The 24,447-nt window shown below is 52.3% G+C and overlaps 8 protein-coding genes across 8 annotated transcripts; 3 read left to right on the forward strand and 5 right to left on the reverse strand.

The window, feature by feature from the left end:
- Positions 1 to 1,878: 1,878 nt before the first annotated feature.
- On the reverse strand, positions 1,879 to 3,174 carry SAPIO_CDS7266 (Uncharacterized protein; the record flags this gene model as incomplete). Its single annotated transcript, XM_016789156.1, has 2 exons — positions 1,879 to 2,520; positions 2,602 to 3,174. 2 exons carry the CDS (start codon positions 3,172 to 3,174, stop codon positions 1,879 to 1,881), a joined length of 1,215 nt encoding a protein of 404 aa, XP_016640983.1.
- A 580-nt stretch (positions 3,175 to 3,754) lies between these two features.
- On the reverse strand, positions 3,755 to 5,087 carry SAPIO_CDS7267 (Ribokinase; the record flags this gene model as incomplete). Its single annotated transcript, XM_016789157.1, has 2 exons — positions 3,755 to 4,986; positions 5,066 to 5,087. 2 exons carry the CDS (start codon positions 5,085 to 5,087, stop codon positions 3,755 to 3,757), a joined length of 1,254 nt encoding a protein of 417 aa, XP_016640984.1.
- A 2,993-nt stretch (positions 5,088 to 8,080) lies between these two features.
- Positions 8,081 to 9,631, reverse strand: SAPIO_CDS7268 (Bystin-like protein; the record flags this gene model as incomplete). The annotated part of the gene is made up of 2 exons (XM_016789158.1): positions 8,081 to 8,397; positions 8,482 to 9,631. The coding sequence occupies 2 exons, from the start codon at positions 9,629 to 9,631 to the stop codon at positions 8,081 to 8,083; spliced, it is 1,467 nt and encodes a 488-aa protein (XP_016640985.1).
- Positions 9,632 to 10,255: 624 nt separating this feature from the next.
- SAPIO_CDS7269 (uncharacterized protein) lies at positions 10,256 to 11,668 on the forward strand (the record flags this gene model as incomplete). The annotated part of the gene is made up of 4 exons (XM_016789159.1): positions 10,256 to 10,279; positions 10,411 to 10,560; positions 10,695 to 10,797; positions 10,872 to 11,668. 4 exons carry the CDS (start codon positions 10,256 to 10,258, stop codon positions 11,666 to 11,668), a joined length of 1,074 nt encoding a protein of 357 aa, XP_016640986.1.
- Positions 11,669 to 12,034: 366 nt separating this feature from the next.
- SAPIO_CDS7270 (uncharacterized protein) lies at positions 12,035 to 12,506 on the forward strand (the record flags this gene model as incomplete). The annotated part of the gene is made up of 3 exons (XM_016789160.1): positions 12,035 to 12,224; positions 12,323 to 12,403; positions 12,475 to 12,506. The coding sequence occupies 3 exons, from the start codon at positions 12,035 to 12,037 to the stop codon at positions 12,504 to 12,506; spliced, it is 303 nt and encodes a 100-aa protein (XP_016640987.1).
- A 312-nt stretch (positions 12,507 to 12,818) lies between these two features.
- On the reverse strand, positions 12,819 to 16,746 carry SAPIO_CDS7271 (uncharacterized protein; the record flags this gene model as incomplete). Its single annotated transcript, XM_016789161.1, has 2 exons — positions 12,819 to 16,374; positions 16,457 to 16,746. 2 exons carry the CDS (start codon positions 16,744 to 16,746, stop codon positions 12,819 to 12,821), a joined length of 3,846 nt encoding a protein of 1,281 aa, XP_016640988.1.
- A 3,103-nt stretch (positions 16,747 to 19,849) lies between these two features.
- Positions 19,850 to 21,470, forward strand: SAPIO_CDS7272 (uncharacterized protein; the record flags this gene model as incomplete). Its single annotated transcript, XM_016789162.1, has 3 exons — positions 19,850 to 19,892; positions 19,967 to 20,167; positions 20,236 to 21,470. 3 exons carry the CDS (start codon positions 19,850 to 19,852, stop codon positions 21,468 to 21,470), a joined length of 1,479 nt encoding a protein of 492 aa, XP_016640989.1.
- A 379-nt stretch (positions 21,471 to 21,849) lies between these two features.
- SAPIO_CDS7273 (uncharacterized protein) lies at positions 21,850 to 22,529 on the reverse strand (the record flags this gene model as incomplete). The annotated part of the gene is made up of 2 exons (XM_016789163.1): positions 21,850 to 22,060; positions 22,258 to 22,529. The coding sequence occupies 2 exons, from the start codon at positions 22,527 to 22,529 to the stop codon at positions 21,850 to 21,852; spliced, it is 483 nt and encodes a 160-aa protein (XP_016640990.1).
- Between the last annotated feature and the right edge of the window lie 1,918 nt (positions 22,530 to 24,447).

Here is a 24,447-nt window from a genome sequence, read left to right on the forward strand (position 1 = left end):
TTAGAAAAACGTATAATCTTCCTTTCTATTTCGTTTCTATTTCCTAGTTTCGAAAAAAGAAAACGAAAAAAGCGGGCACTATAAAAAGAGGAGGCTTGAAGCAAGCCACAAAAGCATCTTGTGTCCCCAACATACTTCGCCGATCGGGGCAGTTCCCACAAGAATCGATCCACCCCCCCTAAGGGAAGGCGAACAAATTCAACGGTTGGCCTCATCGGCAGTTGGCGTGGCGGAACTGATCTGACAAGAAACGGAAGAAGGCTTGATGGGAACAAGCTCCTCGGCTCGATTCTTTAAGGTTTTGCCCCCTGATTATTATTTTTTTTTTTTCCTTCGTCGAACAATGAGGAGAGTTTCCTCCTCGTTGGGTGTGTGTGGCTTGTTTTCGTCATTTCTCGCCTCGTGAGATGGAGGCCAAAAAACGGACCAGAAACACGAGCTTGCCATCCTGTCTCAGCCCAGCTCGACAGTCCGAGTTTGCGGCTCCCTATCTGCACCTATCGAAACATTGGCAAATGAGAAGCGCCGAGTTCAAGCAGGACTGTCGGAAGGAAGACAGAACCCGAAGAAAAAAAAAAAAAAAAAAAAAAAGGGGCGTGGAGAGCAAGCTGCAACCCCCAGAGAAAGGGCGGCACTGCAAACGCCCCCTCCATCTTTTCTTAATGATCCTTGGATGTTTTTCTTCGTTCCCCAACAAACGGGATGCTCACATCTTCGTGTGGATGGGGCGAAAGTTGCATCCTACTAGATTACGAAAATCAAAAAAAGAGGACACGACGTTGGAAACCACCTGCAGATGCCACGCACACCGGAATAAAGTGCCTGTTGAATTCCTGGCTTCCCCGCCATTCGATACTGTTTCTTTTTGTGAGAGCTCATATTTTCTACGCCCTGCCACAACGCTTGGCCGATGCTGCCGATGCTGCCGATGCATCCGGATATCGCGAGGCAACGTGGGGGCCGTTGCAGGTGTGTCGGGTGATATCTTCCCTTTTCGATTGGGTTTTCCGTCAGCATCGATGGCAAATCGATGGCAACTTGGTTGCTGGTTGCTGGCTGCAGGGTTGAAGGGCGTGGATTCAGTATCACGACCACGTGGTTGCTCTCTCCGCGTTGCTCCATGAGCCCTCGGAAATTCCAAAGTTGTCGGGACGAAGACATATGATTGAGAGAGAAGGACTGATGCTTTAATGAACCCATATACCGCGGCGTCCCGTAACCAGCCTTGTCGTCCACTTGGATAGCCGACAAGGGGAGTGCCACGGGGTCTTACTTCGCTGGTTGTCTTCGAGCCTCTCGTGTTATCAGCATTGCAAGGCATCAATCAATAGAATACCAACGCTCATGTAGATGTAGAATAGTGGCCCTTGGGCTCGGGGATGGGAAACGCCTCGCTGATGCGACAAGGCCATGCCATGCGCGCCAACGTGGCTTCGGAGTCTCGTCACACCCACACATCAAAATCTTCATGCAGCTGTTGGTCACAATTGCAACTTCGGAAACGGGGATTCTCCTGCCTCAGATTCTCGGAACCAAACTTCACAGTGATACTTCGAAAAACATAAAGGTACACCTGCCAATGCCACTGGCTTTTATATCTACGGGACCAAATTCTAAAGCGAGAAAATCATCCTTCGCAACGCCTTGACGCTCGTAATTTCTGAAATAGTATCCCCCTTTCCCTTCCTTCCAACATACCTGTAGACATCTTGAAGAAAAAAAAAGGTTGGTTCTCATCAACCCGTAGCCTAGAGAAAAACATGGCCCGAAAAGTAAAGCTCCGTCTTCTGACGAGGACTGTCAAAAGACTCCTTCTAACGGTCCGGTTGTCTGCCGCATTCACAACCCGCTGAATAAGTTCCACAGGCCATCATCTCCTTAGATCCTCGCCGGCGCAGCATCCCTCTTCCAGCCCTTCGACCTCATACTACCCTCAATAGCCTTCCAAATCGCCTCCACAACCTCCTTGTCCCTAAACCTAGCAGCATCAGGCGCATCCCTCCACCTATCCACCGCGCACGGCATAACGCGGTGACCCCAGCTCGCCACCGTATCAGGCGGCTTATCCCCCTTCCAACCAACGTAGATTCCGAGAACGTGCTTGAACAGCTCGCTGGGCGTAGACCACTTGTAGCTCTTGAACTGCCACGCCTGACCGGTCGTGAACACGGCGACGACGCGGTTCCAGTACTCCGGTTTGAACTGCTCGGGGCCTTCCACGAGGATGAACCGGATCGGCCGTGATGGGTCGATGTCGCGCATCATGCGCGTGACGTGGAGCATGTTCGTGCCGGTGCCGGGACCATCGGGGGGCGAGAAGCGGCCGTCCTCGAGGAACGAGCGGATGTTGGCCATCCGGAGAAGCGAGGAAGCTGAAGGGGAAAGGAGGATGATGGGGTCGGGTCGGCGGCCGGGGGCGCGTTGCGAGGATAGAGCCGGGTCGGCGATGCTGCTTGTTCCAGGGTGCTGGGGCTTCCTCTGGACAAAGACCGTGGCGATCTTCCTAACGTGGGAAAAGTCCTGGATATCCCCATTAGCCAAAGGAAAGCTCCATCTTGGACGATTCTAAGTGTTAAGAAGTGTACATGGCTTCAAACTTACCGTAGGCTTGATCCCTCTTAACACCGTGTTCCTATCGCCCATCCGCCTCTCATGGCTATATATCGCAGCCATCCTTGGATCCAACGTCCCCCGTCCCGACCTTGTCAGCCCGGCCGCAGCCGCAGCAGCTCCCTTCGTGGCCGCACCACCCGCCTTATCTCCCTCCAACGGCTTTATGTATTCACTCTCCTCGCTAGCACCCTCCAACCACGTAATGAGATCCAAACGCTCAACAAACGCAAGGTTATGCACGGAGCCTTCGCTCCCCGAGGCCTCGAGCTCGGCATTCAGCTTCGCCGCCGATGCATTGTATTCGGGGATAGCGACCTCGCGGTTCAGCCAGGCGAAGTAGATGCTGCGGACGTTGACGCCGTTTTCGCCCGAGGTGACGAAGCGCGTCGATGCCGCGATGGGTATGACGGTGTCGTTGGCGTGGGGGAAGCGGAGGTGCGTCGCTTGGGATAGGGGCACGGCGGGGCTGCTGGGGTCGGTGGATGAGGTGGGGATGGCGGGTTTGTTGGCGGCGATGGATTGGCGGAGGAGGAGGAGGGGGTCTTGGTCGATGGTGGCCATTGTGATGGGGGAGGCGCGGGCGTTGAGGATTTCTGACCGGGACGCGATGGAGGAGATGAAGGGAGCTGATGCTCTGGGGACGCGCCTGTGATTAGGAGGACCAAAAAAGAAGGGTAGGACAGGCTATGGGTAAATAATTGGGCGAATATTTAAATTGATGCCGAAGGCTTAACGAGACCAAGAGGATGATTCCTTGTTGCGGTCTGGTTGGTGGTTGTGTGGGGGGAAATGATGGAGGTTTGGAGACAAGGCTGGGGGTGGACGCGAAGCTGGGATTTTTTTCTGGGACCTGAGGTCGGCGCCTTCGACCAACCACAGCTCTCCTCAGCCTTGCAAATCGACGCCAACACATGAAACAACTCGGAAGGAGCATCCGCCTTGGAATTGTGCATTTGCAAAATAAAAGAGCAAAATTATAGAAAATAACATAAAATGCAATAAATACAAAAGAAACATCTAATTCTACAGGGGAAATGCGTATTGCAATGCGCCGAATCCGACCCGCTATCATCACATCATCACATCCATTTGATCAAACCATCCATCCCATATCCTCCTCTATCCATACAGAATTCCTACCCTATGCGCCGTCCTCACAATGCCTCTTTGCCGGCCTCTCGTCTCCATCCCCGTTCTCACTAGGTCTCTTTTCAGGTACAGGATCGAGGTCATCCTCACTAAGGGCCCAATTCGAAGGCGAATCCCCCGAGTCCTTATCCACCGACATGGCCGCGTCCTCCTTGGATATTCCAATCGAGTCCCCCTTCGCCGCCCGTATCGCCGCCAGGAGCTCATCGCGACGCGAATGGTCGAACCGGAGATTGGGTAACGTAAGACGTTCGAGGTGCGGGATCGAAGAAAGCGCGCCGCGGGCCGTGACGGTCCAGGCAGCCGCGTGTGCTCCGTCCTCGAGGGCGAAGGCGATGTTGAAGTTTTCTTTGTTCCGGACGACGCCGAGGGCGTACGCGCCCGTGAATGTGTCCCCCGCCCCTGTCGTATCGACGACGTCTCCGTGGAACTGGGCGGGTACGAAGCCGAATTCATGCTGGTGGTTGAAGTAGAAGGCTCCTCGGGGTCCTAGCGTGATGACGACATTTTTGACGCCCTTCTTGACGAAGGAGAATCCGGCTTTCCTCATGTCCTCCTGTGTAAGCTCCCGTGCAGGGTTCGCATGTCCCAGGAGCATGCGACACTCCATTTCGTTGACGATTAAGTGATCTAGCCCCTGGTAGACGTCCTCGGGGAGTTTCCTCACGGGCGAAGGGTTGAGTAGAATAGGAACTCCTTGCTTCTTGGCAACAGAAATGGTATGTAGTACGGTCTTGAGGTCGAGCTCCAGTTGCAATATGACCAAATCCGGCTTATCGCCGGGAATCGTGTCGCCAATATCCGCCGGTGCAAGTTTCTTGTTCGCATTCAAAGTCACAATGATGCGATTCTCGCCCGAGCTCTCGACCATGATCATAGCGACACCGGTGCTTTCGCCCTCGATCCGCTTGACATTCGAGCAGTCGACGCTCTGCGACTCCAGCGCCGATATGAGCTCCTGTCCAAAAAAGTCACCTCCCACAGCGCCAACCATCTTAACCTTCGCGAGGGGCCCACGTTCGAGCGGCGCGTGGCCGGGACTGACGTGGGCTAGCTTCGAGCAGGCGACCGCCTGGTTGGCGCCTTTGCCACCCGTGCCCGTAGAGAAGTGGTCGCCCATAATTGTCTCTCCGGCGCGTGGTACGCGGCTGACGTAGGATGTGAGGTCCATGTTGAGCGACCCGATTACAGTGATTTGCGGCAGGGGCGGCGTCGCATTTTCAGCTGTGGTTCGGTCAGCGCAGGGTGTTCGCCAGGGAGCGACCGCGGGGAATTCAAGGATTGAGGGGCTGTGTGCACCTACCTTGACTGGCTTCCGCAGCCATTTCTGCTTCTGTAAATGTCGTCTTCTAGAGATCTAGGAGGCAGAAAATCGTTTATATTCTCGCGACAAACAGTCTGCGAGATAGAGATTGCGCACGATCGGTAGAGACTGTTGGTGGCGAGTCGCAAAGAGACGAAGCAATCGCAACTCAATGCGGAAAGCTCAGCTGCAGCTTAGCTCCAGTCGCAGAAGTTAGGACAAAGTTAGTCGACATGCCACCGGCAATTTCATTCACAATTCAATGGAACAAATAGATCCCTTAAATACGGTTAGGAATTGACGTCCGGAACCTAACTTTCAACATTAAGAGATGTTTTTTCCAAGACAATTAGATCCAGCCCCCAAGAGGGAGAGAGCCATTGATGAGAGGAGGCGGAGCTTGGCGGCACCGAATCATCATTGAACGGCTGCCGTCCGTCCTGTCTCTGGTCTGTCTCTGGTCTGTCCGACCAAGCACAAAGGAGGTAGCACACCACGTGAGGCGCTGAAGGAGCTGAGGCGACCTCAATTGATGATGAGCTTTCCCCGGCACGTTCCAATATTCAATAATCCTGCAAGGTCTAGGGTCGCTGCAGGGGAACAGCCCACAATGGGCAATAATGGAGCTATCGATAGGATCAAGCTAGCTCCCCTTCCATATTGCCTCTTCCATCCTCACCGGCCTCAATTAGGTCTCATGAAGCTTAGCACGAATCTAATCTATGAAGTATGGGCCTGTTGGTCCAAAGCTTTCAATATCGGGTGAAACTAGCAATGGCCTTTCTTTTTCCTAATTTGTTATTTATTGAAAAAGTCTTTCTTCCCTGATGACTCTCGAATCCGTTCCCCTGAGCGAGCTTTTGAGAAACAAGTCCGCCTTGAGTCATTCTCTTCCGCCAGAAGAATATAGCTATCTCGATTGTGCAGGCGTATTTCTGCCCGACCTCGCATGCCAAACTTCATTTGCTGGCTCAGACATCGCCCGCAGTATCACCAGTGATACGGGCCTGGTGCCTGCCCACGTGGGCCTAATTACAGTCTGGCAAGACCCTCCGGATAGTGCTCGAGAACCCGGCGTCCAGCTTCGGTGGCATAGGCAGTCGTCGCTGTGGACATCGCCAGGCGGAGTTACCGCGACGGGATTTGGGGTGGTGCTCTCGACGCCGGACTCTTCGAGGAGAGGAGGGGTCCTGATGCGAATAGCTTCCTATTCGAAGGTCAATGCTAGCTCACAATGGAAGCTCTTCGCACATTTTTCTAGGTTTTCGAAGACGTACCCCTCCAGGGAAGTTATTTTCCCTTTCTTCTTCTGGATCACCCCAGTGTCAGCGATCTCAAATCGTGTAACAGCGCCAGGTGGGAGAAACTTACGATCCTGTATCCCAATGCGAGGAACCGCCGTCTGAGGTGAAGTTTTGCTTCGGAAGCACTTCAACCAAATCCCTTTGAAATTACTTTTCAAATCCACTTTTCTGCAAAAGAAGCTTCTTTTTGGACCATCATTTCGAGGCCTTTTTCCTGCAGAGTTTGCCCCCCAGAGCATCCGTCGTCTTGCTTCACCATTACCTCTATCAAGTTCTTTTTCGTCGGTTACTTGATCAAAGGTGCAAACGGCCTTCCCCGGCCCGGGGTGCGAAACCTCCGACGCTCGCATAAGAGAAGGAGGTGGAGGAGGAATAACATTCTGACTCTCCTCCTCGTAATGGTAACTCGAAGCCGTCTCTCTACCCTCGGTCGACAGATTCCCCTGCAGGGACGCCACGTGTGCTTCCTCCGAAAGGTACGTGCTCCTTCGAGAAAGCTTTTCCCCTTCGTGCCCCTTCGGATATGCTGCCTCCCGACCGGCCTTATCTTCTCGTACAGAGTCCTTGGACTGCGCCGCCCTACGTCTTGAGCTCTACTTCCAAAACGTAGAACGCTTAGGGACTCGATCCGGAACTCTCCTCTCGGCCCAGTAACCTTCTGGGAACCAGACCCACTCGTAGCCGGCTTTCGGTGGACGTGGAGGGTCGGCACCGAATGTGCGGGATACGGAATAGTTGACTCGTCCGAAGGAGTGGCTGCCGTCGGTGAAGAGCTCGGGGCCTAGAGGCGGCTCTATATCTCTGGGCCATTTGCTAGTTGCCGGAACAGCTCTGAAAGGCAAGTGTTCATGATCTGGGAAACTTGTCGGGCGCTGCCGTGTGGTATTTGTAACATGCATGTGAAAACCGTGCCATTCAAATGGTGGTGCTTCTTTGGTAGGAGCACCCGTAGTAGCACCCGTAGTAGCGCAGAGACTTGAAGTCCTTGGCGGGATCGATATTCTCTGGTTTATGAGGTGTAGGCTTGTGCATGAGCCTGCCTCCTTGTCTCTGTAGTCCACCATGAGCTGCCTACACTCAGTCCTAGTATTTCTTGGGTCCATCGTCGAACTGAGAAGGCATAGGTATTAAGCCGAGGGAAAAGGGAAATAGACGTTTCAAATGAGCGAAGTATAGTATCGAGGTAGGGAAAGAGCAGAAGAGCTGTAAGTAAACGAAGGGAGTTTATAATGCAGGATAATACTTTTAGGTCGAGCTTGCCAATCCGTGAGAAGTAGGTTTAATTACAGGAGAGGGGAAACAGGATAGGATAGAAAGTGTCAAATTCTGTTCATCACGAAGGAAATGTATTAGGAGGCCTGTCTTCGAGTGCCGGATGAGGCTTGTCCTTCTAGCGAGCATCACACCCAGTCGTGCCTTCCGCCCCCTTGATGCCCTCTTTCGTTTTCACCCTGCCCCGCTGATATAGATTTGGTAGCCCTGTCCTGTCTACATATAGACATCAATCATTCCTTTCGTATAGCCGTGTCCCGACTCGCCGACGTCGGAACGGAGTTTGCTCAGGTCCCCGTTATACTTCACTGTATATGAAGGGAGAGTTATCAAACTCTCAAGACATGACACTAACGGCCTTTGCCCAATTCCAGTTACCGATTAGGCATCGTTACTCTAAAGAGGAAAAAAAAATCCTGCAAAGTTCACCACCCCGTCTTCAATCAATGGCCATCGTGTCATCCCCATCAAACGGCGCTGGGTCCTGAGGAATAGGAACTCCCCGTCCTCTGCCCGCGAGCAGTTCCTTGCGAATCTCGGGCCCGATGGCCGAATGACCGTGGGTGAGGAGCAGATCGAGAAGGGCCTCTCGCTGATCTTCGGTGATGTCGTTTCTGTACTTTTGGGCAAACTCGAGGAAGCACTGGTGCCAGATGACGGGTAGCTTTCTCCTTGGGGGCGCCTCCTCGCCCACGAGGCTGGCCAGGTCGCTCTCTTGAACGGAGGCGGGGTCTACACTGCGGAATCGAAGGAAGTCTAGAGTTCCAGACTTGGTTAGTACCTGCATCACTGGCAATATCCTACCCCGAGTCAAAAAGAAAAGGGGAAATTAGAACTTACGGAAGACGAGAGCATCGATAACCTGGTATGGCAGGGCATATCCCTTCTGGAGAAGGGTATGGATGAGGATGTTCGTGGCGCCACCGCCCTCGGTACCCTGCGAGGCCTCTTGGGCAGCAATATCGCAAAGGCCCTTGATGGCCGCGGCAGAGTGTAGGACAGGGACATGGTGCCTCCTCAAAACTCCAGAGATGATCGTAGCCTCGCGAAGGGTGCAGGTTCCACCACCGACCAGAGGGAACAGGAAGCCCTTGAACCAGGCCGACGGCTTAAAAAGCGCCCTCTCTAGAGCCTTGAACAAGTGGGGGTTCAGCTTCTTGTACTCGTAGATATCGTCCTTCACCCTATCAAGCAGCACCATTTCCAGGAACCGCTGCACGACGGCGGGCTTGCTCGCGACGAAAACTCGAGTCACGGCATCGACCGCGTTCGCACTCCACGCCTCGGGCTTCGTTATTTGCAGGATCTCCTCCCAGTGGGGCACGGTGGGGAGAATCTTCATCGGCTTGGGGATGGGGCCTGACCTGTGACGGGATAGGATAAGCCCGACCTTGGTGTAGACGTCGACGACTTTTTCGGGGATATCGAAGTCCTCGTCGATGCCGGCCTCGGCACGCGCTTCGGCGGCTTCGTGAGCGTAGATTTTTTCCAGGATCAGATCAGCGAGGTTCGTGGGCTCTTCGTTCTCTTCGACGGCGTCTTCCGGTGGCCTGCGATCCCATCCGTGCTTCAGTAGAGGATCGTCGTCCTCCGGCAGGAATTTCCTAAAGGTCTCGAGATCGTCAGGGTCGACCTCGATTTCCTCAACCTCTTCGTCCTCGTCACCCCACACTTCGTCGTCATCGTAGAATTTGTTGTCCGCGGCGGTGTTGGCGTCTATCCTCTCATCGAATGCGAATAGGTTGTTCTGGGGTGCGGGAGCTTGGGGCTGGCGGCGCTCGTCCTCGGCCTCTCGGGCGAGGGCTTGGCTGATCTTGAGAATGTTTCGCGAGGCCTTGGAGTCGACGAAGTGGTCGCCGTCGTCTTCTTTGGTATCTTTGGCTCTCCTCTTGGGCGCCTTGGCTCGGAGGGGACCCGTGGCTAGGAGATCATCTTCGAGGGGATTGTGCCGCCTCTTGTGGGCGGTTGTTAGTGTCGCCGCCTTGGGCATTGTGTGATTGTGTGGGGAGACTGCGAAATGTCGACAGCGGTAACCCTTTGATAACCCCTCGACTGGAGTACGACTGGAGTATGGCAAACAGTCACAAAAAATATGGGAGAGCTGGAAAAAGAGGAATAATTACGGCGGTGAGAGCATGTGCCAAAAGGGAAGGCTAATTTTTGGGCGGTCTCGACGGTTTCTTCCGCCTTGAATTTTTTTTTTTTTTTTTTTTTTTTTTTTTTTTTCTCTTCAAGTTCAAGTTCTGCCAGACTTTTGGTGTGTTAATTGATTTCCCCCGCAGTCGCATTTGGTGGTGTTCAAGGTACAAAGTACCTCGATCATGGGTCTGGTTTTCACCGCCCGGCAGAAAATGGAAATTTTTTGGAGGGGCGAGGGGCAATCGAAAGTACCCAAGTATCTTTTTCGTGTTGGACTGCAATATTCTAGAAAATGCCCCGCCATCGCATCGCCATCGCGATCAAAGAGCATTCATCTTCACCAACAAATATTTCAATCCTCATACAATTACTACCTCAGACCTGCGCACCATTCCCACCCCGAATTTGATTCTATTTTACTCTGAAATTCCTGGAATATTTTAAATATATCACAGTCACATCTTCTCCTGGCGAAATGGCGAGTAAGGAGCTCCAAGAGGTAAGTACTCCCCAGTGGTCACTTATACTTAGCTGCACCTCATCGTGGAGAGCTTCAGCCCTCACATTTACTCTATCTGAGCATTAAGAGTGAAGAGTTCTTGAGCTGATATATATATTTTCATACGCTAGCTCGTAGATTTCATTGCGCATCCGAATCCCCAGGTTCGCCTGGGGGCTATCGAAGGCGCTGTTCCATACTCTCTGTCAAATCCGGAGATCTTCAAGGCTGATGACCTCAGACATATCAGGAACTTGATGGTGCTCGTACGAGATCATCCTGTGAGTTTTTTTTTTTTTTTTTTTTTTTTTTTTTTTTCTTTTTTATCTTCACATATGCCTTACATCTCATGTCTATTCTTTTTCTGCATGAAGAAGTGTGGGACTGTTGAACCCTCACTGACATGTTACGATAGAGAATTGCCAAAAGCGCATTAACGATATTAGTTAATCTCACGGGGGATCGGGATGTCCTCGAAAGCGTAGCTACAAATGAACAGTTCCTATCGCTCATCCTAAGTAAGATAGTGGTATGTACTGCGTTTTGAGAACATCCCCTGAACAGACATCCATCAAAACTCTCTACTAAACAGCCTTGTCTTACCCCTTCTTTAAGGACGCATCGGAGACAAACGCAGACCTCATGGCCATGCTCCTAGCCAACCTCAGCAAATGGGAAAGCATAAAGGACACCCTCCTCAAAAAACAACAAAAAGCCCCCGAGGCCCTCAACTCAGACGACCTCGTGATAAACCAGCTCCTTGACCTCTTCGTCAAGGGCTTCGACGGCTCCTACAACAAGGACGCCAACTTCGACTACCTCGCCTACTTCTTCGCCGACCTCGCCAAGCACACCGACGTGCAGGAGCACTTCATCGCGCGCCAGGATTATGACAAGGAGATCCCTCTAACCAAGATTAAGGTCTTTACCGAGCATAAGTCGCATATAAGGAGGAAGGGCGTTGCGAGTACTATTAAGAACGCCGCCTTTGAGGTCTCATCTCATCCGTCTTTCCTCTCTGAGGATGACGTGAATATCTTGCCGTATCTACTCCTGCCCATTGCCGGGAATGAGGAGTACGACGAGGATGACATGATGGACATGCTGCCGGATTTGCAACTCCTCCCACCTGACAAGGAGAGAGACTCAGATCCCGAAATTATTCTTACCCACATCGAGACGTTGACTATTCTAACCACGACGAGACCCGGGAGAGATCTCATGCGCCAGGTCAAGGTCTATCCTCTCATCAGGGAGACTCATCTTCATGTGGAGCACGAAGGTGTAAAGGAGGCGTGTGAGAGGCTGGTGAATGTGCTGATGAGGGATGAGGCGCCGACTGTTGAGGAGATTGAGGAGGATGAGGAAAATGTCATCATGGAAGTCTAAGTAGAGGATATGGAGGGCAATGCGTAAAATCGCACTCTATGTTGTTATAGTCCAGGATCTTTCCCGAAAAGTTTTGTCCTACATAGACTTAGAGATCCGTTGAGAGGATGATCTCGGATCTGCTTCCGTTACGCTCAGAAGACCCCATGCATCGTTGCCAATCAAGCATAGATATTTGTCAGTCGCTACTGGATTCTATTAATAATGCCGCCCTTTCAAGTATGTCAGATCTGCTCACATCTCCCCCTCAAACCAAGCCCAATCTCTCTTCCCTCCAAACCCCCCAAACCTGTCCCGGAAAAATAAATAGAGTAACTTCACCAGTCTAAGTTGAAGTGCCCTATAAAAATACTGAGAAGATTCACAATGAAGACCGGCCTCGCAAAAGCCACTCTCGGCAACACCACCCTCGCTGAAACCGCCTCGTGGCATGAAGTCGAAGGGAATGTCTACTTTCCTCCCGAGAGCATCAAAAAGGATCTCTTCGAGCCAACTGACCTGAAGACGATTTGTAGTTGGAAGGGTGAGGCGAGCTATTATACCGTCAAGGATGGAGGTGAGTTTTCCTTTCCTCTGTGGGTTAACAAACGTGTAGATATATTTGTGTATTACCCGAGCTTGAGAACAAGGATATACTAATGAGGAAAAACCTAGATACTGTCCTGAATAATGCTGCGTGGTATTATCCTAACCCCAAGGATGCGGCCAAGGAGATCAAGGACCATGTCGCTTTCTGTAAGTGGCGCTGGGGAACTTTGCTTGAAAAGCATTCAGGGAATGGTGATTCTCACAACAATCCTGGACAGATAAGAATAAGGTCACAATTACAACCGAGTGAGGCTAGCAACTACTGCAACAGCCAGATCACCGCATATGAAGATGGAAAATGCCCGTGTCATGATTGCTGTGAAATTGAAGGAGATCTAGTAGGATCTATATGCCATGCTTCCGAAAGACTAAGAAAAAAACAACGCTGGAAACGAACAACAGTCTCCGTACTCAAAACATCCATGTAAGGGGGTATAGAAATATGCTAGAATCTCCAAATCAAAAATAGGCTCCTTCTCTGAACCATATTTGCAGGAAAGAAAAAAAGTCGTCAAAGTCATGAATGTCTCTTTATGCTTTCCAAATGAGACTATTTCCCCCCTTATAAGTTGATCAGGTCAACTTCGGAGAAGTCAGGCGGTGCCCTACCGTAGACCACCCGAATCTTGCTGTCCAGAGCGGTACCTTCGTTACTGATCCAGATATAGTCGCTCAGCTCTCTTGTCCTGCGAATCTCGTCGTCGCTAACACCCAGATCGTCCCTAGGAATCCAGACGGTGGGGCGGCGAGCTCGCAGCGCCGAGTGCTGGAATGCGTACCGCACGAGCGCGTCTCTCTCGTCCGGCGTGAGATCCTCGATTTCGTCGTGGTACCCGCCGAAGAGCGCCTCGCCGATGGCCCTCTGCTTCTCCAGGTCCTTTGCCTTGAGAAGCCGGCGGTACTCTGCTGCACTCTTCGAGCTGCGACGCTCCTGCTTGGTGCTGAAGGTGAGCGCGCGTCGGGCTTTGGCGTCGCCCTTGTGAGCCCAGGTACCAATCTTCTTGACCGTGCTGAGGGCGGAGGATTGGTTCGCGAGTCGGCGATTCTGCAGCTTTGTGAGCTCGATGTCGTCCTCTTGGGTAGAGAAGCGACCAAGGCCTGGCCCTGGCTCCTCCCTATTGTCCGTGTCTAAGTCGTCGTCGTCCTCCTCGAGTCCAAGGCGACGGGCCTGATCTCGGCTGAATACTTCATCGCGAATGCATGCCTCATCTTCAAAGGTGATTGGTAGGTATCGGAAGAGAGGGCCGAACGACATGTTCAAGAGCACCTGGTACAGGATGGTGAAACCCAGGGCAATGAGCATGATAATGCCCTGAGTCGTGCAGGAAGCATCTCCATTGGCGTCTCTGACAATGAAGAAAAGCCCCGCTAGTGCAAGTTCCATGACGTACAGGCCTGTGAATGTCTGATTGATGGCGCGCGGGTACAGTACGCCGCCTGTGTCATGCTCGAACCGAGTAACGTAGAGCATGCTGTACCTCTGTGCTATCCACAAAAGGCTGAAGGTGATAATGGCAAAGATGGAAATAAGCGGCGCCACAACGGAATAGATGAGGGCAATGCAAGCGAAGTTCGTATACACAGGGAAGAACGAGCCCCATTTGATATCCGAGAGCTTGGTGTTGCGCGACCACTTGTTACGAGCCGTGCTATCCAATATCTTGGCCAAAATGTACCATGTGAGCAGCGCACCGATCTGAAGGAGCGTACCTGAACTCGTCGACAATGCCTGTAGAATCATGTAACTGAAGAAGTAGTTGGCGGCCTTTGGGAGATTCTCGGCCAAAAGGTTGAGCACCTCGTTGACGTCGGAGAGCGATGCGAGGTTCGAGAAGAGTTGGTCGACGCTGGCGACGAAAAAGGAAGTGATAGAAACAATAAGGAAGACCTGGATGAATAGGAAGGCGAAGAAGTAAAGCTGGACGAATTCGGTCTTCTGAGACCCAGTCTTGACACCCTTGAATTCGGCGAGAAAGCCTAGGATAATAGGCACGAGAACCAAGAGAAGTGACAGGAAGATGGCCGGCAAAACACCTACCACTACCTGTGCGACCTGCTTGACTTTAGGATCCTCCTCCAGAAAACTGAGCCACTCAAACCGCCTGACAAGACCGTCGAGTTGACCAAGCGTCGCGGTGAAAGCTACAGGGATAGCCCACAGAAGCAGCATTCCCACCACAATCAAGGTTACGATAGCAGCCCGAGCCCACTCCTGCCACCAGTTGATTGCCATGTTGTCCCAGATGACGTCCTTGGGCGAAATCTCAATTTCTCTGGGCGCCATCTGCTTCGGGATGTGGTGAATCAAGCTCTGGCAGGCCATGTGTGCGGAAACCTGATGGTTGAACTGGATAAAGGCCGAGTTCATGAGAGGATATCGCTCAGGATGCTTCTGATCCTCTTCGATTTCCATGTTGAGTCGCGCAAGTTCCTTGCGGCACCAATCAATTGTGTCTACCTTTCGGTTGATTAAAGGCAAGCCGGGAAGCCAGCCCGGGGTCCAAGAAAACCTGGCCAATCGATGCGTTGGTCGATTCTTCCTCTTAACCCACTTTTCCCACTCTTCGGGTCGCCGTTCCTCATCACTACCCTCTTTGTCGGCATGTTCATTAAAATACTCGGGGTACTCATGCTGCTCGCCTTGGATGTCGGCGTGCATGAAGGGTAACGCCATCTTGATCTTCTGCCAGCGACTCATGTTCGTCTTGCTAAAGGGGAATTCGTCATCGTCTTCAGCACCCTGCGGGACGGGAGAAGCATATCCACCAGCAGGAGGCTTCCAGAATTGCCAGAACTTGACTTCGTCTTTAAGATACATGTCATCCAAATTGTTCGCCTTGCGGACGGTGTTCTCAAAGACAGGTGGTTGCCGTGGAGAAAGGGAAGGTCGCGACTTTGAGAGCATGCTGTCCTGGGAGGCACCGCGGTAGTGACCCTGGTTGGGAGGTGTCGCTCTTGGGGAGTCATGGGAACCATCGTCCGCAATTTGGACCCTGCGGTGATCAGAGCCTCGAGTCGGTGGTTTTGACGAGTCGGCACCGTCCGTTGATGTAATTGGGGCGAACCCGTTCGTCGTTTCGAGAGTCCCCTCGACATCTTGGCCAAAGGTCTTGAAACCCTTCCCTGCCTTTCCGACTCCTCCAATAAGGCCTTGGCCTACTTTGGCCAGTCCCGTTCCTACAAGCTTCAGGCCTTTGGAAGAACCTGGGCGACGTTCCTGTGAATAGGACAGGGACTGGTCCTCGCTGATAACGTCGGAAATATCCTGAGGAACGTCCTCACTCTGGCCAGAGCTCATGCCTCCGCCAGCAGCAGCCAAACGCATGGCCTCTGCATCCTCCTCCTTTTGCCTTCGTTCGCGTTCTTGTTTGGTTGGCTGCTTTGTGTGCATTTCGCGTCTCTTCTGTTTCTCTTCCTTCTCTCTTCGTTTCAGCTGCTTCTTCTTGGCAGCTTTAATCAACTCGGTTTCTGCTGCCTCGAGTTGCTTGTGGATGTCGTCTCGCTCATGGACCTTGTCAAGTAAGGCCTGCAGGTCTCGGTTGAGCCAGATGTTCCTGATACCACCAGGAAAGACATCGAACAGACCTCTCAGAGCTTCTTCGCTCAGCCATTTCGACGGAATAGAGTTGACTAAAACGGTTGTTGCTGAGGCTCTTAAACGATGCTCTGCGCTCGTGAGGTAATCCTGGCGGACCTTGATGTATACCCGAAGCTCGAAGAAGAAAACGGTGCACACCCATCCAATTACACAAAGTGCCAAAACCAGATGAGCCCAATAACGGTCGGTATTTTCGGCTGTAATATTGCCCCAAGCCAGAGTATCAAGGCCAGTGATGGCATTCGGGTTCTTTGCGTCATCATCTGTATCGGCAATAACGTTCTGGCCTTGGCCACCTACGTAGTTGAGAGGGATCAAGATGGGTAGGACGACGGTGGCGATGGGGATGAAAATGATAAGTAGGGTTTTAAGGTATCGTAGGAAGAAGTAGGCGTCGAGTCCGCATTTTTCGATGACTTCTCGGTCATTAAACTTCATCAAAGCCTTTACCATGCCCAAGGCTGAGGCAGGCGGGGGTTCAGTTCTTTCGCGTTCGGGAACGAGGTATGTCTTGGGTTTACTGGATATCGGAAGCACGCACATGTTAGTCGCCGGCGATGATAGGGAGGGAAATGAGTGGGGGGCGTGCGCGTGAGACTTACAAGATTCGAGCCAGCTTGTTCCTCAGCAGCAAGAAGATAGCGATCTGAACAGCAAAGATGATCAACGCGACTACCAAGGCGCCCAAGAACGATTTCAAGCTGATTCCTTGGAATCCCTGAGCGCTTCCCATGCTGCCTTCGGCAGCCTCAGAGGTCTGAGCCGAGGTAGTTTGTGCTGCAGTGGCGGTAGAGGAGATAATGGACGAAGCTGCCTCAGTAACGCTCGAGGTAATTTGGGAGGTGAGGCTGCTCGCAACCAGGCTCGAGGCCTGGCTTAAGGTCGTGGACATGGCGAGTTTGGAGGTATATTACGATCCGAGGAGGTGGCCAGCACAATGCTGGAGAGCAGTAAGCCGACGCCAGTCGAGTCCAGTCGACCTGGAGTCCGTCTCGCCGGCTAGTGTCGTTTGAAGATGGGGGAGGAAGATCCTTCGTAGTACTAAAAGTGTGAAGACAGATCGTGAAGGGTTAAAAAGTAGAGTGGCGCCCGAATATTAAAGAGAGGAGGCAGTACGAAGTACAGCGCACGAGTTTCAGATTGTTAATGAGAGGATCGTCTAAAAGCGGGAAGCAACATTCATCATCCTAAAACAGCAGTATAACGGGGAGAGGGAGGTGGAATTAAGAGCGGGCAGCGACCGTGATAAAAGAAAGAAGCCGGCTCCATGGCTTTTGTCCCGTTTCTGGGCATCTAGACACTCGTCTAGATCGGAGTGCAGCTGCGTTTATTTCTACTTTGTCCTTGGTTTTTGCAAATGCCAACATCAAGACGGTCAATCTTTCCCTGCTAAAGGGGCGCTAAGCAGAAACCTGGAAGTTGTCCCAAATTGGCCATTCGGTCAATGTACCAGTACAACTTACGTACCTGGCAGTGCTGTTTTCGGAAGGTTCTGTCCACCAATTTGCCAGCTTTGTGGCATGCAATTCATTGGTAGTTTCAAAGTTTATGGTTTCCGCCCGTACCGTTACATCGACCCACACTTTCGTTGCTTTGTCTTGTGAGAGGGAAGGTTGAACCAGGGACAGTGGAGGCATGTGATTGGAGGCAATCTTGGACAAGCAAGACCCTGGATCGCCTGAAGTGAGGTGACATCACCGGTCTTCATTGGTTCAGAGGAGCTGTTTCGTGAGGCGTCCCACCTGTTCCTCGACCTTGTTCTTTGTGCCCTGGGAATTTCCCTTTTGCCGCTGACGCAAACGAGCGTGGCTTGCTCGCTAGCCAAGCAAAACCAAACATCTCGGCATTCAACCGGCCTCTGGGCCACGCAAGTCATTTTATTTGCTACTATTCTCCCTTCCTTCAAAGTGCGCACTCCTTTGGGCTTCTATCTATAGGATTTTCAACGGACTGGTGTGTGGATGGGAGGATGCTGAAACAAACCTACATAAGCGCCAAACGCTCCTCGACTTCCATGGCGAATCGCCATCGGTATGAGACCATGCCGGGAAGCTTGTGTGGATTGGAGTCAAAAACAAAAGAGAGCACGGCGCTTGTGAGCTGACCAAGTTCACCCCGACAGCCTTTTTCCTGTCAGAACTACTGGCCGTTTTGTGGTTTGAGTTTAAAGTCAATTTGATCAATAGGCACACAGCACGCAGCATACGAAGTACGAAGTCTTAGAACTGTCATTTGAAGACACTCTTCCTTCACTTCGTAATGAGCCTCAAGCGCTAACACTAACCAAACCATGTTGGACGCTGATCGACAACGGTGCCTGTGGCTAAACCCAGAAGATTGAAGCGGAGGCTCCTTGGGATATAGAGTATAGCCCACGACCACACGGGCGCTCTTCGCCCTCCAAAGTCGTTGCATTGATCTGATGTGCCCGCCCTTGGGGATTTATTCAAAGGCCAGCTACAGCCAGCACATGATAAGCGAATCTCTAAAGAGCGCACCCGGATTTGAACGCTACACGACATGACATGTGCAAGAAGGTTGATGCATCACGTCTGACCACCTTAAAGACACCCACATATACTTCCTACAAGGTTAATTGGGTTATGAATACTACGAAGCACGGCATCAATCAATCGAACCTTGCGAACACCATGTCCCAACAGCCCGGTTGTTCTTTAGCCGTCAAGGTCTGTTATTGCCCCCAACGCTGGGGAATTCCGAATCATGTCGATGTTGGGCCCTGCAGTCGGTTCCTCCCCTCGTCCGATATTGTAACAATCCTCAGCACCGAATTCGGGAAGTGGATGAAAAGCCTCACAGAATTAATCGCCAGGCGTTCCGATGATGCAGCTCGACACAGCATACCGTCTCTCTACATTTAGACTCCGTCGTATGCCTCAATAGACTATGGGCGGAGGACTCCGCGAACTTGACCCGCCACAATTGCCGACCCCACTCGCCCCTCCCCCGGTCGACTTGTGTCCCTCAATGGATCTGATCTGCCTCTGTTGGCCTCACCCACACTGGAGTGCGGGGTAGAATAGACTTTATTTCCGTTCCCGGATTCGATCCCTCAAGGTAAAAGGCGATGCTGCCAGGGGACGCTCAGCTCTCATTGATGCAATCTTCGGGCAGATCAATGAAGCATCATTGATCTCCTGGCTGGGGTGTGTCAGCAAGGGAGCACACTAACCTACTCCCGAAGCCTACCTCCTCTTGATGTGGCACGATGGCTCGATATCAACAGGACAACGGAACCAATGAGGGACCCTGGTGGCGACTGACGACGAAGTGAGGAACTCAGAGTGAGGCTTTATGGGCGAGCTTTTGCTGGCTCGCTCAGTTGCCGAATCTATCCCGATTCTGCTGCGGAGGTGTGGCCGTTGCTATATTCTGTTGGCTACCAACAACGGACTCCACTGTCGCTTTTCGGCAGTTCAAACCAAGACCCTTTTTTTTCAATTCTGTATGGGGAACCTCGCCCACTTACACGTTCTCTGCCTGCATGTTCCAGGCTCTTGGTGTAAGCCACTATATACAACACGACAACACGAAGAGCCTCCCGATTCTCTATCATGACACCATGTCTCCCGAACCACAGTAGATAGATAGACTCCGCACCCCCCGCCTATGTAAGCTAGCCATCACCGGCTGTGCCGTTTCGCCTAGTCAAAATCCGTATTCCCGACTTGAAATATAGTCTCACGCGTCCTACCCCTTCTCCACGATCGGCCGCGGAAAGCCCATCGCATTTTCTTTTTCCCTTAATTTTTCTTCTGCTCCTTGTTCCTTTTCTCAAGTGCACCTACCGTTCCGTGTCTTATCTCTTTCACTCGTGTGCGCAAATCATCGTCCATCGTCGAAACACTCATTCGTTGTCCGCGGAATACACGACTTGTAAATAGCTGTGCTCTATGGCCGAGAACGGAATCGAACGCGCTTCTCCTGCCTGCTTCCTGTCTGAACGTTATTTGCATACAAACTCCGAATCTACAATGTCGAGTCCCTTTGATCTACGCATTGCCGTAATTGGCGCTGGTAAATAACCACCGCGACCCGGACGTCGTTAGAACCCTCCTCGCTGACCGAGTATTTTTTTTTTTTTTTAATAGGCATGGGCGGCTTGGGAACCGCCCTGTCCCTCGCTAAAAAGGGCTTCAAGAACATTAGTGTCTATGAGACTGCGAGCAACCTCGGCTTCGTGGGAGCCGGTATCCAGATGGCGCCTAATATGGTCAGGATCCTCGACCGATTAGGTTGCTGGCAGGATATTCTCAAGGACTCGACCATAGTTCGGGGCTCGAGCATCAGGCGTGAGTTTATACAGCATGGGCTGTCCCACACCAACTCGGTCGCTAACCAGTGATTTACGATAATGCAGAGGGGTCCACGAACGAGGAGCTCAGTAGGGTACCCATGCCGAACATCGAAGAACTGTACGGCTACCCCCACTGCGCCGGTCATCGGTCCTCCCTCGCCGGCGGCATCTACGAAGCCTGCAAGAAGGAAAGCAGCATCAAATTCCACCTCGCCACGCCCCTCATCGAAGTGACATCCTTCACCCCCGAACCCACCTTCCGCGTCCAGCCCCGCGGAGCCGAACCCTACACCGTGCGCGCCGACGTCCTCCTCGCCTGCGACGGCATCAAGAGCCTAACGAGAACCGCCGTCCTAGCCGCCGCCAATGCCGTAGGCGAGGAGGCCGAGACCGAGCAGGCCGCCTACCGCATCATGCTGAAGCGCGAGGATATGGAGGGCGACCCGGATCTCAAGGCGCTCATCGACAGCGACTACGTGGTGAGGTGGATCGGCGAGAAGCGCCACATCATCGCGTACCCTGTTGCCGACAAGACCATCTACAACCTGTCCACCACGCAGCCCGATAAGAACTTCGCCTCGGCGCCTTCTGCGACTTACACCACCCGCGGCGACAAGAGCGTTATGCTCGACGTCTTTGGCGACTTTTGCCCCCTCGTGCAGAAGATGCTTAACCTCGTGCCCGAGGGTGAGGTCTGTGAGTGGAGACTGCGCATGCACAAGCAGCTCCCCACCTGGACCCACGGTTCCGTTGCCCTCCTCGGCGACGCGTGTCATCCTACCCTCCCCCACCTCAGCCAGGGCGCCGCCATGGCCATCGAAGATGGCGCCGTCGTCGCCGAAGCCCTCTCCTTGATCCCCGACACCAAGCCCGAGACTATCGCTAGGTGTCTCAAGGTCTTTGAGCTGTCTCGCAAGGATTGGTGCACCCAGCTCGTTGACCTCGCCTATTTCTCTGGCCGCACCCTGCACCTCGGAGAGGGCAAGGCCAAGGAGGAGCGTGATCGCCAGTTTGCTGAGGCGAAGGCCAACGGCGGCGAGGCGGCCGTGCCTGACAAGTGGGCTTCGCCTGAGGTGCAGAGGATGATTTACTCCAACGACTGTGTCGCGAACCTCCGGAAGGAGTTTGATGAGCTGTTTGCGAAGACTGGCGAGTCTGGTGATGGCGCAGTTCAGAATGGTACGAACGGCGAGCCTAAGGGAAAGGGGGGTGCTGTGCCCGGGTCGGCGCCTGTTGTGTCTCTGAAGAAGGCGAAAACAGATAATACCGGTCAGAACGGAACGGTGGAGGTTGCATAACTCCGATATAGTCAAGTTTGAGATATTTTTGCCTTCCCACTTTAAAACCATGTATTGCCACTTCAATATATAGTTGACAAACAAAAGAAACATTGACTTGCATTACTGTCGACGAATAAAAGTAAGACCTTGAACATTGTGACACAATCATAACGCCTTTCCACCGAACTTCCTTCCACATGAACAAAATCGGGGAAAAAAAAGGAGGAAAAGAGGAGGAAAAGAGAAGGGGAGAAAAGAAAGAAGTTTCTCTAAATCACACCTAGGTGTGCAAGATATTAAACAAGTACGTGCTAAAACACCGGGAAAAATCTCCAAGGCCGCATGCACATGCGTTGATGAAGAAAGACGAACAGAATACACAACAGTAAAAAGAAGACTAGAAACACCTAGTATTGCCTCCCTCCCATAACGCCGTTCGCATGCAGTAGCCGTTGCCATTCTCCGTCTTCCTCGTCATGAAGCACTCCGTCAGCCGCAGGAGTTGTTGGTGACTCTCTTCTCGTGATGCAAAGGTCCCTTTGGGCTCGTGGAGTAGTTGTATATGATTCGGGTGGCAGAACTCGAGGACGGGTCCGGATGCATCTTGTCTGGTCCAAGATAATTTTTGCAATGACGTGTTTCGATCCCTTTGGGACCCGTCCAGACCATCGCAGGACAATACACTGTCCGTGGTCGCCAGTCGGCTTTTGTTTAGAAAAGCAGGTCCAAACAACAACAGCAGGCCAAACCAGCAAGTAGACCCTCCATCAAGCCGGGCTTCCTACGGCCTCGGTCATCATCGTACACTCCTTGTGGGGGGTACTGCTGGTAAGGACCCGGGGGATATCCGCCTTGAGGGGGGTATCCGCCTTGGGCATAAGGATCTTGGCCATAGCCGTAAGGGCCCGGCTGTTGCTGGTAGTAACCCTGCTGACCGTAGCCCTGTTGCTGAGGGTAGCCCATGGGAGGGGCCGATTGGTAGTAGCTGTTCGCGGCATTCGGGTCTTGGTAGCCTCCGTAAGCCGCCTGGGGAGGTTGAGGGTTGCCGTAGGCCGGGGGGTCGTCGTGCTTCGACATCGTAGGCAGTCGTTATTAATTCGAACGGCTGTTCGTTCGTCTGGGGCGTGGTTGATATAATCGCACGCTTCGAATAGGAGATGAGGGCTCGAACAGAAACGATCTTGTCGGGAAATCGCGATTCGGTCGACTAGGGTGAAAAAGAGCGAGGATCGAATCGAGGTAGAGGAGAGAGAGCGAATGCGGGAGGATGGTTTGGAGGAATTCGGGGGATGCCAAGGAAATTCTGGGGAGATGGGCGATCAGAAATGCGAGTTTGCTGGAGGATCTTCAGTGAGGCTGAGCACAGGGAGGCGCAAACTGCCCACGCAATTTTTTACTGGCGGTTTCGTAGGCGTTGAAAGGTGGGTGTGGGGCTTGGTTGGCTGGATCAATACCTGCGAAGTACAAAAGACAGAGAGCGCTGAGCTGACGAAGTCTGAACTCCGTGGCGTCCTGTGGTCACCAATTGTACTGAGTGATAGTGGGAGAAATGAGAATGGCAGAGGGATTGGTTTCAATGTTTGGGAAGATCTGAGCCAAGCAATGAAGACGTCAAAGTAGCGTACTTGTACCACAGAGGTTCTTCCCGCAACACAATGGGAGTGTACGATGTTTGAAGGGGAAACTTCGGAATGGCTTTCTCAAGTGTCAGGAAGCCAAACGGGGCAGGAGCTCTCGGGTCTCAGTTTGCCCGAATGTCTCACCTGGAAGGCGGATGACAAACAGGAAGTGCAGCAACAATGGGCAGAGCAACCCATCGAAAGGCTATCATGTGCCTCGGGATACCGTTCAAGGTTGCCACCATACAACCATACCTTTTCACCATTGCAAAGTGGTGCCTGATGGTATGCTAAGAATGAAGTGAGCTCCTTCCACGTTTATAGACAAGAAATTTCATAGGTGTTTCATTCACATGTGGCCAAGACACACAGCCCGGTAGGCATTGCCCTAGGCCCGGAAGAGCATTCATTTCCAATCATTCATCTTCGGTATTGTGTATCAATTGATCTTTCCGATATGCTCTTGATCGAAGGTCAGGTTGTCCAAGCCTAGATAGAGCAAGTAGATATGTATCATTAAGAGGGAAAATGAAGGGGATGCAAAGAACAATAGAGTTCGTCGCCTTTCCTAATTCTCGTCATCATACGGTTATGTCGGCATTCAGGGACACGACATCGGAAACTCTGCAATCGAGTTGGCCTGTATTCTAGTAGCAACCGGGGAACATTGCTCTTTTCCCGTCTTAATCATGGGCTTAATCATTCATGTCTCGGGCCGGGAAAGAAAGGACTCGTCAGCGTTTTGAAGTTAATCGATCAATCCCGTCCTGCCCCCCACGAACCTTCTAAGTCCAGCTTGCGCCACTGAGCATGTGCTTTGCATTCTTGGTAGGTTCTACTAGTCCTCGGATTCGCAAGGAAGTCCTTTCCCTGTGGGAGGTGCAGATGTTCTTTCTCGTTTCGATTTCCAGCCTCTCGGATTGATTGTTGATACAGCAGGGGGCAGGAGCACATCGTGGGAAAGATGCTGCCGAATTCCACCAGCAAAGTCGAACATTGATGCTCGGCCTTAGAATGACACAATCTCGGGTGACATACGCAGGTAGTCCTAGCCACAAGGTGAATGGTGCCCGATGCACGATGTGCCACGATGAGGCCCAGCGTCGTCCCTCGGTTCATTTCCCAGCTCGAAGCCGTGTAATCGACAAGGTTGGCTGGTCCTGTGCTCCTTCTCTATTTAAACGTACCATGTCTTGGGTGGTTTGACCGGTCGATAAGAGCGTCAAGTATTACATTAGGTCGTGCATGACATAGACTGTACGAAGTAAGATGCCGCGAGACCGGCATCATACAGCACAAGGTAGACATGCTTGAATGGAGAGCGCTCGCGGCAGTTCACACAGAAGAACCTCGTTAAACACCCCAAATCCGGGGCG

This window comes from Scedosporium apiospermum, assembly GCF_000732125.1.
Source record: "Scedosporium apiospermum strain IHEM 14462 chromosome Unknown SEQ_SAPIO_0110, whole genome shotgun sequence".
NCBI classification, from domain to species: Eukaryota; Fungi; Ascomycota; class Sordariomycetes; order Microascales; family Microascaceae; genus Scedosporium; species Scedosporium apiospermum.